Source organism: Alosa pseudoharengus, unplaced genomic scaffold (genome assembly GCF_046254945.1).
Source record: "Alosa pseudoharengus isolate Yale_2024_CS ecotype anadromous, Long Island Sound unplaced genomic scaffold, YU_APseudo_1.1 YU_APseudo_1.1_scf_6, whole genome shotgun sequence".
NCBI classification, from domain to species: Eukaryota; Metazoa; Chordata; class Actinopteri; order Clupeiformes; family Clupeidae; genus Alosa; species Alosa pseudoharengus.
In genome coordinates this window covers 4751140-4767871 of record NW_027468848.1, presented here as the reverse complement: position 1 = coordinate 4767871, position 16732 = coordinate 4751140, and the positions used below count along the sequence as shown (strand labels likewise).

The 16732-nt window shown below is 48.0% G+C and overlaps 1 protein-coding gene across 3 annotated transcripts in view; it reads left to right on the top strand.

Moving 5' to 3' along the window:
- grin1b (glutamate receptor, ionotropic, N-methyl D-aspartate 1b) overlaps nucleotides 1-15902 on the top strand; it is a 39896-nt gene extending 23994 nt beyond the window's left edge. For 2 of the 3 annotated variants that reach the window (XM_076269909.1, XM_076269910.1), the window contains 7 exons: nucleotides 179-327; nucleotides 960-1117; nucleotides 2418-2579; nucleotides 2839-2948; nucleotides 3521-3666; nucleotides 12074-12184; nucleotides 15837-15902. In XM_076269909.1, the coding sequence (XP_076126024.1) occupies nucleotides 179-327; nucleotides 960-1117; nucleotides 2418-2579; nucleotides 2839-2948; nucleotides 3521-3666; nucleotides 12074-12184; nucleotides 15837-15902 (902 nt within the window). The remainder of the gene's footprint in view (nucleotides 1-178; nucleotides 328-959; nucleotides 1118-2417; nucleotides 2580-2838; nucleotides 2949-3520; nucleotides 3667-12073; nucleotides 12185-15836) is intronic. The other variant, XM_076269911.1, reaches the window with a different exon arrangement.
- Nucleotides 15903-16732: the final 830 nt, after the last annotated feature.

The following is a 16732-nucleotide window of genomic DNA, read 5'->3' as shown; positions in this document are numbered from 1 at the left end:
TGTTACATGTAAATGTGTTCCAACTCCCCCGTTTCTGTCCCTGAATGTGATGCATTCTGGGGTGTTACATGTAAATGTGTTCCAACTCCCCCGTTTGTTCCCTTTTTCATTCTGTTCCATTCAGCATTGGGGGCCATCTTGAGTGTTTTTGTCTTTTCTCCCCCTGTCCCTTGGTCAGGTGCCCCACGGAGCTTTTCAGCGAGGATCTTAGGTATGGTGTGGGCAGGCTTTGCCATGATTATCGTAGCATCCTACACTGCCAATTTGGCAGCCTTCCTGGTGCTGGATCGGCCTGAGGAGCGCATTACCGGCATCAACGACCCTAGGGTACGCACACACACACACACACACACACACGCGACTCTAAGGTACTAAGGTACTTCCTCCATGCTCGCAGGTGTGTGATGGCATGACCCCTGGCATGCTGTAAACAGGCTTCCGTAGAGAGCGTGATTGGAGAGAGAGAGAAATGAGGCCCGTAATTACTAACGTGCATCATTCTCTGAAAGCATGCAATTAAGCTCTGTAAGGGCACTCCGCGAAGCTTCCTCTCTCTCTCTCTCTCTCTCCTCTCTCTCTCTCTCTCCTCTCTTTCTCCTCTCTCTCTATTCTTCTCTCTCTCTCTTTTCTCTCTCTCTCTCGCCTTGGGTTTATTTTTGGCTCTATCCTTCTTCAGGGTGAAAAAATACCACAGCCCTTTAACAAAGCCCTGCATAGAGAGTAATCATACATCACACGCAGATAATGAAGTTGAATGAAGCCGATTTGCTAGAGTAGACTGCCAGTTAAGGGCACCTTGTTTAGGGGAAAAGCTCAGCCATTTAAATCTTTATCAGCATGTAAAAGATAAAAGCTTTAACACTTGACGCAGAGTGTCTTGGTCCTGTTGTGGAGGGGTTTTTTTCTGCCTTTATCAGAGAGATAACGCTTCTCCCCTCGTCCCCTCGTCCTCTCCACAGCTGCGAAACCCATCAGACAAATTCATCTACGCCACAGTGAAGCAGAGCTCTGTGGACATCTACTTCCGGCGGCAAGTTGAGCTGAGCACCATGTACCGCCACATGGAAAAGCACAACTACGAGAGCGCCGCCGAGGCTATCCAGGCTGTGCGGGACGGGTGAGTGAGTGACACGCCGAGACCAGGGAGGGATTGTGTGTGTGTGTGTGTGTGTGTGTGTGTGTGTGTGTGTGTGTGTGTGTGTGTGTGTGTGTGAGACGAGTGAGTGCCACACAGAGACCAGCTGGGACTAGCCAGAAGTAGGTCAGATCAGGACCTGAAGCAGGACGACAGAATGACAGGACAACAGCCTAGATCAGATAGACTCTGGATTTGGCACTGACTGACAGGGGAGTGGTTTGGCAGTCTGAGAGTGATTGACTGAGTACTAACTGAGGTAGTGTGGTTTGGGAGTCTGGGAGTGGTTCACTAGTAAGTACTACTGTAACTGAGGTAGTGTGGTTTGGGAGTCTGGGAGTGGTTCACTAGTAAGTACTACTGTAACTGAGGTAGTGTGGTTTAGGAGTCTGGGAGTGGTTCACTAGTAAGTACTACTGTAACTGAGGTAGTGTGGTTTAGGAGTCTGGGAGTGGTTCACTAGTAAGTACTACTGTAACTGAGGTAGTGTGGTTTAGGAGTCTGGGAGTGGTTCAGTAAGTACTAACTGAGGTAGTGTGGTTTAGGAGTCTGGGAGTGGTTCAGTAAGTACTAACTGAGGTAGTGTGGTTTAGGAGTCTGGGAGTGATTCAGTAGCTGCAAATTCCACAAATAAAACATGTGTCAAAAAGATCTGGCCATCACTGGGGGCAGCTCAGGGCCACATCAGGGCCGCATCAGGGCCACATCAGGGCCACATCAGGGCCGCATCAGGGCCGCATCAGGGCCAGTTCAGGTCAACATCAGGGCCGCATCAGGGCCACATCAGGGCCAGTTCAGGTCAACATCAGGGCTTCACCTCTTCTGCATTCTGCTGTTATCTGGTTTGGAGGAAACCAAGCCGTGGCTCCTGCAGTGTGAGATTAATGGCGGCTCTGTGTGTTGTGATTCCTGACACAGTTTGGCCCGTCCCCCTGTGAGAAGTGCTGTCACACTAGATAGGTCATATTACGGCTCAGACTCCCCCAGCGCACCACAGGGTATTCCCAGCAGAGCTGCGCATACTCAGGGCTGGGTCTGAATGCAGGAGATAAATGAAATCAGCGCAGCGTCCTGCTCTGAAGGAACAGTTAGTCACCCGCAACGGTGCACATGGTGCTGCTGCCAGGGGAAAATGAAACTGATTCGCAATGGCTTGCACCATGGTTTCATGGTTTATTATTGACTTCTTTCGCACATCACCATGAATTAAAGACATCTGCTGAGTAAATAAATAAATAAATAAATGAAATGTGAATTTGATTCAATGTCTGCCCACATGCAGCAAACTCCATGCCTTCATCTGGGATTCAGCGGTACTGGAGTTTGAAGCCTCGCAGAAATGTGACCTGGTTACTACAGGGGAGTTGTTCTTCCGCTCTGGATTTGGCATAGGCATGCGCAAGGATAGTCCTTGGAAACAAAACGTGTCCCTAGCTATTCTCAGGTGAGCCAACAAAACGTGTCCCTAGCTATTCTCAGGTGAGCCAACAAAACGTGTCCCTAGCCATTCTCAGGTGAGCCAACACCTGAGCGTGTGATCCCTTGTTCCTGCCCCCCCCCTCTTTTCCCGCCTCAGTTATTGATGTCATGTCAGTGCTCTAGTTTCCCTCACGGGATCAAAAGAGTATATATACTTTAGTGTGCCCTTGTGCGGCTGGCCTGCCCTCTGTCTGAGATGACGATGTCTCCTGTCCACTCCACAGCTCCCATGAGAATGGCTTCATGGAGGACTTGGATAAAACCTGGGTGAGATATCAGGAGTGTGACTCGAGAAGCAACGCCCCAGCCACGCTCACCTTTGAGAACATGGCAGGTGAGCTCCTCCTGCTGACCCACAAGCACTGATACAGAGGAAAACATGAACAAATAATACCCATGATTCACAGCCAGTGATCTGTATGTATTTTTTTCAAGTCAGGGTATATAAGGATATATATATATATTTGATGGGCGTCTAGTACAAGTTGTCTCTAGTGAGATTGTAGGTACATATCACTGACTGCCTCAGTGAGATTTTGTTACAGTCACAATATGATGCCAAGAGATGAAGGCCATGATGAGGCAATGATAAAACCATTGTGATTATTACTATTAGTTAATATTATTGCTTATTAGTTGAATTTTGCTTATTTGAATTTGTTATCAAACATATTCTGCTAGGAGACATGAAGATGCGCAGAAAGTATTGAATGAAAATGCTTAAAATGAATAGTTATACTGTTAGATGTCTTCATTATTCCTCAATAATGTTTCATCTGGAGTGGCTTTGACCAACACATAGGCCCTCTAAACAAGTGTATGTGAGAGTGACAGCTACCAAACCGTGCTATCTTCTCTGTCCTCAAACACACACACACACACACACACACACACACACACACACAGGTGTCTTCATGTTAGTGGCTGGAGGCATCGTTGCAGGCATCTTCCTCATCTTCATTGAGATCGCCTACAAGCGGCACAAGGATGCCCGTCGGAAACAGATGCAGCTGGCGTTTGCAGCAGTGAACGTCTGGAGGAAGAACCTGCAGGTACATCCCACCACACACACACACACACACACACACACACACACACACACACACACACACAGCCTCTACTAGTGTCCCAGACCCCCCACACACCCAATGGGCCAGCTCAGGGGCTTAGCACAGGGCTAAAGGGGAAAAACCCTACAGTAGGCTACTCCACTGCCCTGAAACATGCCTCTCAGTTCTATAGATCTCTCTCTTCTCTCTCTTCTCTCTCTTCTCTATTCTTCTCTCTCTCTCTTCTCTCTCTCTCTCTATTCTTCTCTCTCTCTCTCTATTCTTCTCTCTCTCTCTCTCTCTCGCCTTGGGTTTATTTTTGGCTCTATCCTTCTTCAGGGATTTGATCCTACAGTAGGCTACTCCACATGCCTCTCAGTTCTATAGATTAAGATTTGACCCTACAGTAGGCTACTCCACTGCCCTGAAACATGCCTCTCAGTTCTATAGATTAAGATTTGATCTTTTGCAATTGATAGGGGTCCACAGTCCCTCACTATACCCCTCAGAGTCAGATGTGTCAGATATAAAAAAAAAAAAATATATATATATATATATATATATATATATATATATATATATATAAAAATACCTCAACACACATTGTGACTTAACAAAGTCAAGATATAGAGCTGCAGACTACATGAAATTAGGGTATAATTCAAAACATTGCCATCTTATTGTGCAGTAAAACTGATCTAATTCAAAACATTGCCATCTTATTGTGCAGTAAAACTGATCTAATTCAAAACATTGCCATCTTATTGTGCAGTAAAACTGATCTAATTCAAAACATTGCCATCTTATCGTGCAGTAAAACTGATCTAATTCAAAACATTGCCATCTTATCGTGCAGCAAAGCTTTGGCTGCCTGTTTTCCTCACACGCCATGTGAAGCTAACAGCCTCATTCTCTTGCTTTGGTTTCCGGGTCATGGGAAATGAACACAAGTGAATGCTAGAGTGCTTGCTAGCTAGCTCACAGCCTTGCTAACTTAAGCACACCATTCAAACACACACAATATCTTGTGTTTTGTGTGTGTGTTTGTACGCCAACGCCTCATCACAAGCCTTAAGATACTCATCATGGCCCCAGGTGCGTGGGGGGAGAGGGGGGTGGGGGGGGGGGAGGTGGGGGGTTGGGGAGGTCGGGAAATGGGGGGTTGGTGAGGTGGGGGGTGGTGAGGTGGGGGGGGGGAGGTGGGGGGGTTGGGGAGGTCGGGAAATGGGGGGGTTGGTGAGGTGGGGGGTGGTGAGGTGGGGGGGGGAGGTGGGGGGTGGTGAGGTGGGGGGTGGTGAGGTGGGGGGGTTGGGGAGGTGGGGGGGTTGGGGAGGTGGGATTCCATGAACCGTGGCAATGCCAGTCACCTCCTGTGTGCTTCCGCCATTACCGAACACACACAAGGCAGTGCAAGGCATGGTTCCCCCTCTGAGTTACATACATATATAACTCATAACACTCTGCCCCAGCTAATGGCCTGCGCTGCCTAGAACCTGCGCAGCCGCTAATACCTCAGGATGCAGAGGACCAGGGGCACGGGGGGAGAGGGGGGGGAGAGGGGGGACCAGACTGGAACAGATCTGGCCGCGTTCTCGCCCTGATACAGCTCAGATCCGGTTCCATTCCGGCCCTGCTCTGGCTCAGATCCGGTTCCATTCCGGCCCTGGTCTGGCTCAGATCCGGTTCCATTCTGGAACAGCTCAGCCCCTCCTCTGTCTGCTGTGTTCCGGGTCTCCTTCGTGAGCGGGCAGTGAAATTAGCACACAGAGGCAGAGAAAGGGCATCCATCACAAGCTCACCATCCTGAGGGCAGCGGGTACTACTGGATCCTTACACTCTCCACGTCTGGGATACACACTCAAACTCACACACACACACACACACTCTCACACACACACACAAACACACACACACACACACTCACACACACACACACACACACACACACACACACACATACACACACACACACACACACACTCACACACTCACACACTTGCTATATTTGAGCACCCTGGAGGGTACAACTACTCACAGAGCAAGCACAAGCACCAGACTGTCCAACACATTTGGCCCACAGCCCTGTGTCACCCAGGTAACCTATATAATATCATGATATATCACTGGCTCTCTGTCTAGATCAGAGGAAAGCATGCTTTAGTCAGATACCGCACTCTCTTGAGTGGTTTAAATATTAAAGGACACTTTGCCAACATCAACATCAACAACCACACCAAAATGATAACTACACAAATATAAACAGGATCTGATGAGTACATCAGTTTTATAGACAGATCTTTACAGATCAATACGAGGGATGAGGCATGTGTACTGATGCTGAAATAGCCATAAACTAGACAAAAACACACAAATACACACTCTCTCTCTCACACACAAACACACTCTCTCACACACAAATACACACTCTCTCTCACACAAAACACGCACTCTCTCACACACAAATACACACACTCTCTCACACACAAACACACAAATACTCTCTCATGCACACACTCTCTCTCACACACAAATGCATACAGTCCCTCTCTCTCACTCTCTCTCTCACAGACACACACAAACACACACAATCTTTCTCTCTCTCACACACACACATACACACACACACACACACACACAAACAAGGATTATGAGTGATTTCTGAAGTAGAGTACACGCACAGTAAGAGCATGCTTTGCAGGTGTTCTTAGTGAGATACACAGCAGGGGCTACATACACACACACACACACACACACACACACACGGGGCTGGTGGTTTTGAAATGGAAAGTGGGTCTTAACTCCACAGCAGCTGTGGCAGGTAGCAGAGGCCAGAGGCTCCCACAGATCTGAGATACACACACACATCTAACCCACACACATCTAACCCACACACACTTAACCCACATACCACACACACACACATTTAACCCACACACACACACACACATCTAACCCAAACACACACACACACACACACACACACACACACACACACACACACACACACACACACACACACACACACACAGATCCCACACACATTTAATCCACATCCACACACACACACACACACACACACTTAACCCACATCCACACACACACACACAGATCCCACACACATTTAACCCACATCCACACACACACACACAGATCCCACACACATTTAACCCACATCCACACACACACACACACACACACACACACATCTAACCCACATACACACACACACACACACACACACACACACACACACACACACACACACACACATCTAACCCACATCCACACACACACACACACACACACACACACACACACACACACACACACACACACACACACACACACACACACACACACACACATTTAACCCACATCCACACACACACACACACACACACACACACACACACACACACACACACATTTAACCCACATCCACACACACACACACACACACACACACACACACACACACATTTAACCCACATCCACACACACACACACACACACACACACACACACACACACACACACACACACATTTAACCCACATACACACACACACACACACATCTAACCCACATCCACACACACACACACACACACACACACACACACACATTTAACCCACATACACACAGACACACACACACACATTTAACCCACATCCACACACACACACACACACACACACAGATCCCACACACATTTAACCCACATCCACACACACACACACACACATTTAACCCACATCCACACACACACACACACACACATTTAACCCACATCCACACACACACACACACACACACACACACACACATTTAACCCACATCCACACACACACACACACACACACACACACACATCTAACCCACATCCACACACACACACACACACACACACACACACACACATCTAACCCACATCCACACACACACACACACACACACACACACACACACACACACACACACACACACACACACACACACACAGATCCCACACACATTTAACCCACATCCACACACACACACACACACACACACACACACACACACACACACACACACACACATTTAACCCACATCCACACACACACACACACACACACACACACACACACACACATCTAACCCACATCCCCACACACACACACACACACACACACACACATCTAACCCACATCCACACACACACACACACACACACACACACACACACACACACACACATCTAACCCACATCCACACACACACACACACACACACACACACACACACACACACACACACATCTAACCCACATCCACACACACACACACACACACACACACACACACACACACATCTAACCCACATCCACACACACACACACACACACACACACACACACACACACACACACACACACACACACACACAGATCCCACACACATCTAACCCACATCCACACACACACACACACACACACACACACACACACACACACACACACAGAGAGATCCCACACACATCTAACCCACATCCACTCCCGACCCCTTCCCCATCGTGATGCTATCTCCAAATCAGGTTCTAGAGACTGTGGACTGCTATCCCAGATAGCAACGTCAGGTTCTAGAGACTGTGGACTGCTATCCCAGATAGCAACGTCAGGTTCTAGAGACTGTGGACTGCTATCCCAGATAGCAGTGGACTGCTATCCCAGATAGCAACGTCAGGTTCTAGAGACTGTGGACTGCTATCCCAGATAGCAACGTCAGGTTCTAGAGACTGTGGAGTGCTATCCCAGATAGCAACGTCAGGTTCTAGAGACTGTGGACTGCTATCCCAGATAGCAACGTCAGGTTCTAGAGACTGTGGAAAGGGATCATCTGGGTGTGCTGCTCCATGATCCAGTTCTCCCCACGCTGCTATCTAGGAGTGCTATGGGCTGAGCGCTACAGAGACCAGAGCCAGGACCAGACCCACTCCAGTCCAGTCCAGTCCTCTCAGAACCAGACCCACTCCAGTCCAGTCCAGTCCTCTCAGAACCAGACCCAGTCCACTCCAGTCCAGTCCTCTCAGAACCAGACCCAGTCGAGTCCCGGGGGGTGGGTATGATGATAGTAACGGAGCAAGGCCTTACACTTTGCACTGGGGTCACAGTGTTGGTCAGAAATCTGGACATGCTTGATGACATATCTGTATTCAATACGTTGATGACGTTAATGTGTATTCAATATATTGATGATGTTTTAATCTAATGAGTCCAGGCGTTTGACTGTATGTCTCCTCAGTCCAGTCTTGGTCAATCAGTAGGTGATCACACATTCCAGTGCTTTAAAGGGTCTTTTAAGGACCCAGGGACAAAGGATAAATGAGGGGTGTTTATATGTCATACTTTGTGTATGATGGTAATGTGTGATAATGTATGTTCTGAGAGGCTTTGTCTATGATGGTAATGTGTGATAATGTATGTTCTGAGAGGCTTTGTGTATGATGGTAATGTGTGATAATGTATGTTCTGAGAGGTAATGTATTGTAATGTATCTTTCAGATTTGAGACCTAGCCATAGCCTTCTGTGCATATATCGATATTTCTGCTTTATTCTGGTCTCTTGATTTCTGGAAAATTCTGTCTGTGCATGCGTTCTACCTGCATGGGATGCGTTTGAGACTTGCCAGTTATAAAACTCTTTTGACATTATACGGTCAAAGTAACTAACCAAACCAAAGCAACCACAGCATGATCCAATTCCAGAGACCTTTGCCAGAGATACCCTTTGTCTGAGGTTTGCATTATTTCATTTCCTTTCCTTCTCTGAACAGGCATACAGTACGCTGCACCACTAAAAGCATGGTACATATGGCACACAAAGGAAATGTTCCTCAACACTTGTGTTAAGAACATTTTGAAAGTTTAGCCATGCTATACATAGACCTAATGCATTTAACTGCGAGCAGAGCATATGAGAAGCATCTTTAAAACATATGGCAGAGAGGAACTAAAGCAGTTTGGCTGCCATGCCTTCCACATAAACAGCGCTAAAGTCTGTATCGTTCATGTTAGAGATGCCGTGCCAATGTTTGCCAAGTTCATAACTATGAGCCAAATCCACCCACACACAGCCCACCAGGAGCTCTGGGAGGAGACTTATAATTAGTCGAAAAGCAAGCAAGCCGCGTAAACAAAAAGCCCTTCAGCTCCACTGAGAATGGGAAACTGTCTTTTCATTTTTTGTTTTCTGAAGGTTCTCCAACACTCTGGGTCAGGTCAAGGCTCATCAGGATGTTTCAGTCAAACCCACACACTGGCCTGAATGTGTTTATAGAGTTCATATGCGAGACAAGAGCCAGTGGGTTACACACCAATCAATAAGACCTCTCCCACACACACACACACACACACACACACACACACACACACACACACACACACACACACACACACACACACACACACACACACAATATTTGCAGCTACAATATACTGTTCTTGAACACAGTGATTGTTTAGCCCCCCAGAATTCGAGAGTCAGTGATATCGCCATGGTGATATGATTCTCATCCTATCATCATTCTGACCCTGATTCTGATAGGCTACATTTGATTTGCCCTGGCTACATTTGATTTGCCCTGGCCACATTTGCACATGAAACCCCACTAGACGCGGGTGCAGGTGTGGACCCTTGGTGTGTATAGTTGGCGGCCGCGGCTCAAAGGCACCCCAGCTGCCTGCCTGCCTGCCTGCCTGCCCCTGACCATGGGGATGGAGATGAAAGCCGTGGGAGTTCAAAGAGATTTGGAGCTCTCCTCTCCTCTTTCCATCTCACTGGGTCTGTCTGCTCCCAGACGAGGAGCTCATGACCCACCTCTCCTCTCCCCTCCCCTCCTCTCCTCTCCTCTTCTCTCCTCTCCTCTCCTCTCCTCTCCTCTCCTCTCCTGAGTCCGCTGAAGACGCCAAGGTGTTTTTCTCGTTCTGACAAAAAGGGTAATTTATAGATGTAGCCTTACAAATCAAACCAATCCACTCAGTGTAAAGATCTGATTGTTACTGCTAACATCAGGCACAGGATGAAGGGTCCGCTACTCACGGTATGGTGTTGACACAATGAATCTGAAGCGGTAGCATTTCTTGGGCTCGTCAAGAGCAAAATGAAGCCCATGTTTGACTTTGATTGAATGTTGTTGGCCTTGGTTAAAATATCATATCATTCATTCTGCATTTCCTTTTGAGTTTCATATACTGCATGTCCAATGGCTGCACTCACAACCCCCCCACCCCTGCCCACTGCCCCCCCCCCCCCCCCCCCAAGTCTTGCCCTTTGCCCCCCCCTCAGCACCTCACTCCTGCCCCGGGCTGTGCTATAAAGACCATTATACCACGGCACAGGTATAATGCATAGCGGTTGTCTTGAGTTGATCTATTTACTGATTGGTCAGTCATGTTTTTTCATCCCTTCTCCAAAGTGGTCGCTTTTTGTCTTAACTGCCTTGTTTTTTTTTTTTTAAATATATATATATTTTTTAATTCTTGCTTATTTTTCTGTGCTAGTGCTTTTGGTTTTCATTCCAGAGGAGAATTGTGGATGGTTTATATCCAGTATATTTTCTATCATAGCATCCAAAACAGTCCTCTTTCTCCCTAAGGTGTCCGCTGTAAGTGACCACTAGTGTAATTGCGGCGGCGTCTCTCTCCACACACTCAAAGCCTCTCTGGCACGGAGGCCCTTCAGGAGCCACTCCGACGTCTCCTCTGTAAAAGACGAGAACCTAGATGGACAAGTGGACAGGACACACTGCCCAGATAGCACCTAAACCTGAAGCGGATCCGGCCTTGGTCCGTGCCTGATGAGGGCCGGATCTAGGGCAGACCTGAGCCAGATGTGGGTGCTGTGGGGGATGTTGTTGGATGAAGAATGAGAAGGACAAAAATAACAATAGAGTATCGTTAACTGAATAACAATAGAGTATGGTTAACTGAATAACAGTAGAGTATGGTTAACTGAATAACAATAGAGTATGGTTAACTGAAGAGACGTATTGAAGGCTATTCTCATCTATAGGAAAGCACTGTAAAGAATGCTTATCTGAAGCAAGCACTAGAGTATGCTTATCTGATGAAAAGTATTGTAGATTATGCTTATCATAAGGAAAGGCCTGTAAAATATGCTTATCTGAAGAAAACTACTATGGAGTATGCTTGAAGTACTATGGAGTATGCTTATCTTATCTTATCTTATCTTATCTTATTTTATCTTATCTTATCTTATCTTATCTTAAGTATGTGAAGCAAGTGGGGGGGATACTCTGACCTATGGAGTGAGAGAAGTGGCTTTCTGAGAGGGTGGTTAGACCTTGGAGAGTTAAGCCAAACGCACTGCACCAGTGCAGGTAAATAATTCTTGTACATATATTTATTTTAGGATAGAAAAAGTGGTAGAGCAGAGCCCGCCCCCCAAACGAAAGGCTCCTTTAGGTCCGTCAGTACCTCCCTGGCCTCCAACATCAAGAGACGTAGGTCGTCCAAAGACACGGTAAGGAGACGAAGAAATGACGCCCTCCCTGTAATTCTCTCTATCTCTCTCTCCAACTCTCCTCCCTGTAATTCTCTCTATCTCTCTCTCCAACTCTCCTCCCTGTAATTCTCTCTATCTCTCTCTCCAACTCTCCTCCCTGTAATTCTTTCTATCTATCCAGCTCTCACTCTCCTCCCTGTAATTCTCTCTATCTATCTCTCCAGCTCTCCTCCCTGTAATTCTCTCTATCTCTCTATCCAGCTCTCCTCCCTGTACTATAATTCTCTCTATCTATCTCCAGCTTTCCTCCCTGTAATTCTCTCTATCCAGCTCTCGCTCTCCTCCCTGTAATTCTTTCTATCTCTCTCTCCAGCTCTCCTCCCTGTAATTCTTTCTATCTATCTCTCCAGCTCTCCTCCCTGTAATTCTCTCTATCTCTCTCTCCAGCTCTCCTCCCTGTAATTCTCTCTATCTCTCTCTAGCTTTCCTCCCTCTATCTTTCTCTCTCTCTCTCTTTCTCAGCCTCCCCCCAAAGCCCACCCCTCTTCTTCCTCCCACTCCTCCTTTTCATTTCTCTTTCTCTCTCTCTTCTGTCATCTCATCTTTTTCTCCTAACGATCTCATCTCAGACTCTTTCTCACCTCACGCATAAGAGCTCCAGTCATGGCCACGTGTCTGTTTGGTCAGTCATCAGTATGCCATCCAGACTGTGGGAAAGCCCGATCGGACGCGTTAGGAGGCGCTAGGAGCAGCTAGCAGCTAGCAGGCACATCGTCCTGAGAGGTTGCTGTAGGGTTGAGTTTTTTTTGTTGTTGTTTTTTGTGGAGGGGGAGGGTAAGTAGACGAGAGAGATGCCCTCCCCCTTGTCCCATCTCCCCCTGTGGGGCACAGAGCTAAGGTGCCGTAGCCATACCTCCACAGAGCTAAGGTGCCGTAGCCATACCTCCACAGAGCTAAGGTGCCGTAGCCATACCTCCACGCTGGTCTTTCTCCTGCTGCTAACCTGGATGTGACTTGCCTTCCACCTTTTTTTTAATATATATATATATATATATGTGTGTGTGCGTCTGTCTATAACCACCCGCCTACCCCCCTACACTGCCCCCCCCCCACCTGCCCCCTCATACGCCTGTCCCCTCATACGCCTGTCCCCCCCCACCTGCCCCCTCACACGCCTGCCCCCTCATACACCTGTCCCCTCATACACCTGCCCCCTCATACACCTGCCCCCTCACACACCTGCCCCCCCCACCTGCCCCCCCCCCCACCTGCCCCCTCACACACCTGCCCCCTCACACACCTGCCCCCCCCCCACCTGCCCCCTCACACACCTGCCCCCTCACACACCTGTCCTGTAACGAAGTCTCTATCCATGTCCTGCTGCACATACCTGTCTCATGCTGCGCTGCGGCGTCCTTCCATCTCCACCACAATGCTCACTCAAAGCATGGCACCATCATTACGGCCAAAGACATTTATATGCCTTGGAAAACAAACAATAGAAAAAGAAATATCAAAACAAATTATAATCCTGACCCTTTTCTTCCACAGACGGTTAAGGTCCCAGTTTTTCCAACAAATGTTTCTTTACAGCTATGTTATGATGATGGGTTAACTCTGCTCACTGGTACATTACGGTTCCATTAGCATGCTGAGTGTTCAGAGCTCTCGGGGCTTGAATCAGATCAGCCAATCAGAGTGGCAAGAGAAGGCTCTGTGATGCTCGATTAGCCAATCAGGGTGGCAAGAAAAGGCTCTGTGATTCTTGATTAGCCAATCAGAGTGGCAAGAGAAGGCTCTGTGATGCTCAGTATGAATTAATCCAATAAGACATGTTGAGGAGCTCACGTGGGTTTAAGGGCATTCCTACGCGGCCTTTGCTTCATTCTGTGGACACTGGTTCTAGGTGACAGGCCCTGAGGTCTCTGTGGTTCACGAGACGACCTCACACGCTCAGTTTGGGGTCAGACCATAGGAACATCGCGTCCTTTCTCTTACTTGTCAGGCTGTCCCACGCTCCAGGCTGTGTATTTTTGTAAGAACGAGGCTGAAAATCAATTCTGTTTTAAATTTTAATGACCACTGTGCAAAAGAATACTCCAGGACACAGAGCTAAGAAGCTGATACTGTTTCCCCCCAGCTGTCAGACTCCTCCACAGCCCAAATCTCTCTAAATAATGCATTACAGAGTAATATTGCACCATATTGAGAGAATAACAACTTTTTGCTGCCTTTCCTGACCAAAGTTTAAGACAGGTTTCTCAGGGTAGAGCAGCATATGACATCAGTCACTCCAAGACAGTCGATCTCCAATTGAGGATGTCCGATTTATGGCTTATGACATTTAATTAGTTCTCTGCAGGAATAGTGGTACTGTATCTCTCTGCATTAGGCAGGCGAGCGCAAACATGTCTCTCCAATCTGCTGTCCCCATCACAGACGTGACCCATCGTGTTATTTGATATCAGTGTTTCTTTATCAATGGATTTGAATGGAGTTTTGACTGTCGGTGTCCACACCACCTACCACACACTGTTTCTCTCTCCCCCCCTTCAGCATGGCCTGTGAACTGTAGTAGATTAGATTGAGCTCATGCTGTTCAACTGCCCGTACCCAGGGGGCGCTGTGACTCTTGATTTGGAATGATGAATCGGTCAGGAAATAGCTTGTGACTGAGGCGGCTGTAAGTAATTGGTTGAAAAGGTGTGTAGTGTAACTGAATGAGACATGACCCGACATGATTGACTCATACAAACATAAAAGCACTTAAGTGGATTCTGATTAAAATGACATATGGACTACTCAATGATATACCAAATATTAAATTGCAACATTGGCACCAAAACACTACACCACCCACAATAATGACAAGAATTAAACAAATCAAAATAAGTAATTTATTGGTAAAGATTTTTAGTCCATACTTCTGAATATGTTTGCGTGGATCATTAGAGACTAGAAATGCTGCAGGTCTGGCTCTGATCTGGCTCTGATCTGGCTTTAATCTGGGTTCAGATCTGGCTCTGATCTGGCTCTGATCTGGGTTCAAATCTGGCTCTGATGTGGCTCTGATCCGGCTCTGATCTGGCTCTGATCTGGCTCTGATCTGGGTTCAGATCTGGCTCTGATCTGGGTTCCGATCTGTTCCACAGTCAGTCTCTCTTCATAGTGATCTGTCAGTGAGCACGCTCAGTCCACTGACTCCAGACCTGGCCTAGCACGTGCCTCTGGTCCGGCGTGGGCCACAGAAGCATTCCAAATCAAGAGCAGACAGAGCTGTCCAGGGGTGAGGGACACCAGAGTGGCTCATGAATTAGAGATGCACTGAAAGAAAGAGAGAATAATAGAAGAGCTGCTAGTGCCCTGGGAGTAGGTGACTCAGAACCAGACCTCACCCAGATGCAGCACCCACCAGGACACTCACCAGGACACTCATCTGGGTCAGATCAGAGGTAGAGTCAGCTACTCCCTGGGGTAGTGTGTGTAAGCAGAAGCGTGTGTGTGCGTGCGTGCGTGTGTGTGTGTGTCTGTGCGTGCGTGAGTGCGTGCGTGCGTGCATGTGCGTGTGTGCTTGCGCGTGCGTGCGTGCGTGCGTGCGTGTGTGTGTGCGTGTGTAGTGTAGTGGGTAAATGATTGCTTGTGTTTGTGCTTGTTTCTCTCTTGTCCCCAGCCCTACCCCACGGATATCACAGGACAGCTGAACCTGTCGGACCCCTCCGTCAGCACAGTGGTCTAAAGGGGTGGACAGACACCGAGAGAGAGAGAGAGAGAGAGAGAGAGAGAGAAAAGAGAGAGCGACTGGAAGCGTTTTTGGAGAGGAGGGCTCAACAGACCAGAGACACAGAGCCAGCATTGCTTCTTCTTCACCTGAGCCACTGAGTCCAAACGTGTGGAGCCAGTCACGCAGCAACACCCCCCCAACCCCCCCTCAACACCCCCCCCAACCACCCCACCCCGTCTCAACACCCCCCCGTCTCAACACCCCCCCCCCTCAACACCCCCCCCCTCAACACCCCCCCACCCCGTCTCAACACCCCACCCCGTCTCTACACCCCCCCCTCAACACCCCCCCCCCCGTCTCCCCGTCTCAACCCCCCCCCCCCCAACTCCGCTTGGACCTCTGACACCAAGCCACAGCTACAGCGGACCAGAGAGTCTCACTGACACACTGTGCCATCATACACACATATCGACACACATACACATATAATCATGCTTACATGACTCACATACATAAACATACACACACACATAGACATGCATGCATGCACACACACACATGCATTACTAACTTCTCCACATAGAGACATACACACACAGCCATCTATGTATACACACACACACACACACACACTAATACATATATCTGCCACCCAGAGTGCTGTCCCTGCACAACGATAGCTTTATGTTTATTTTTATAATCTTCCACTGGACGCTCTCGTGATGGACTCTGCACTGATGAGACGAGACGAGGCGAGACATCTCATGACTCTCTCTTCGACTCGCACGTGATCACACTCAACGTTGTCAAAGAAGATTTTTTATTCATGAGCTAAACCAACTGTA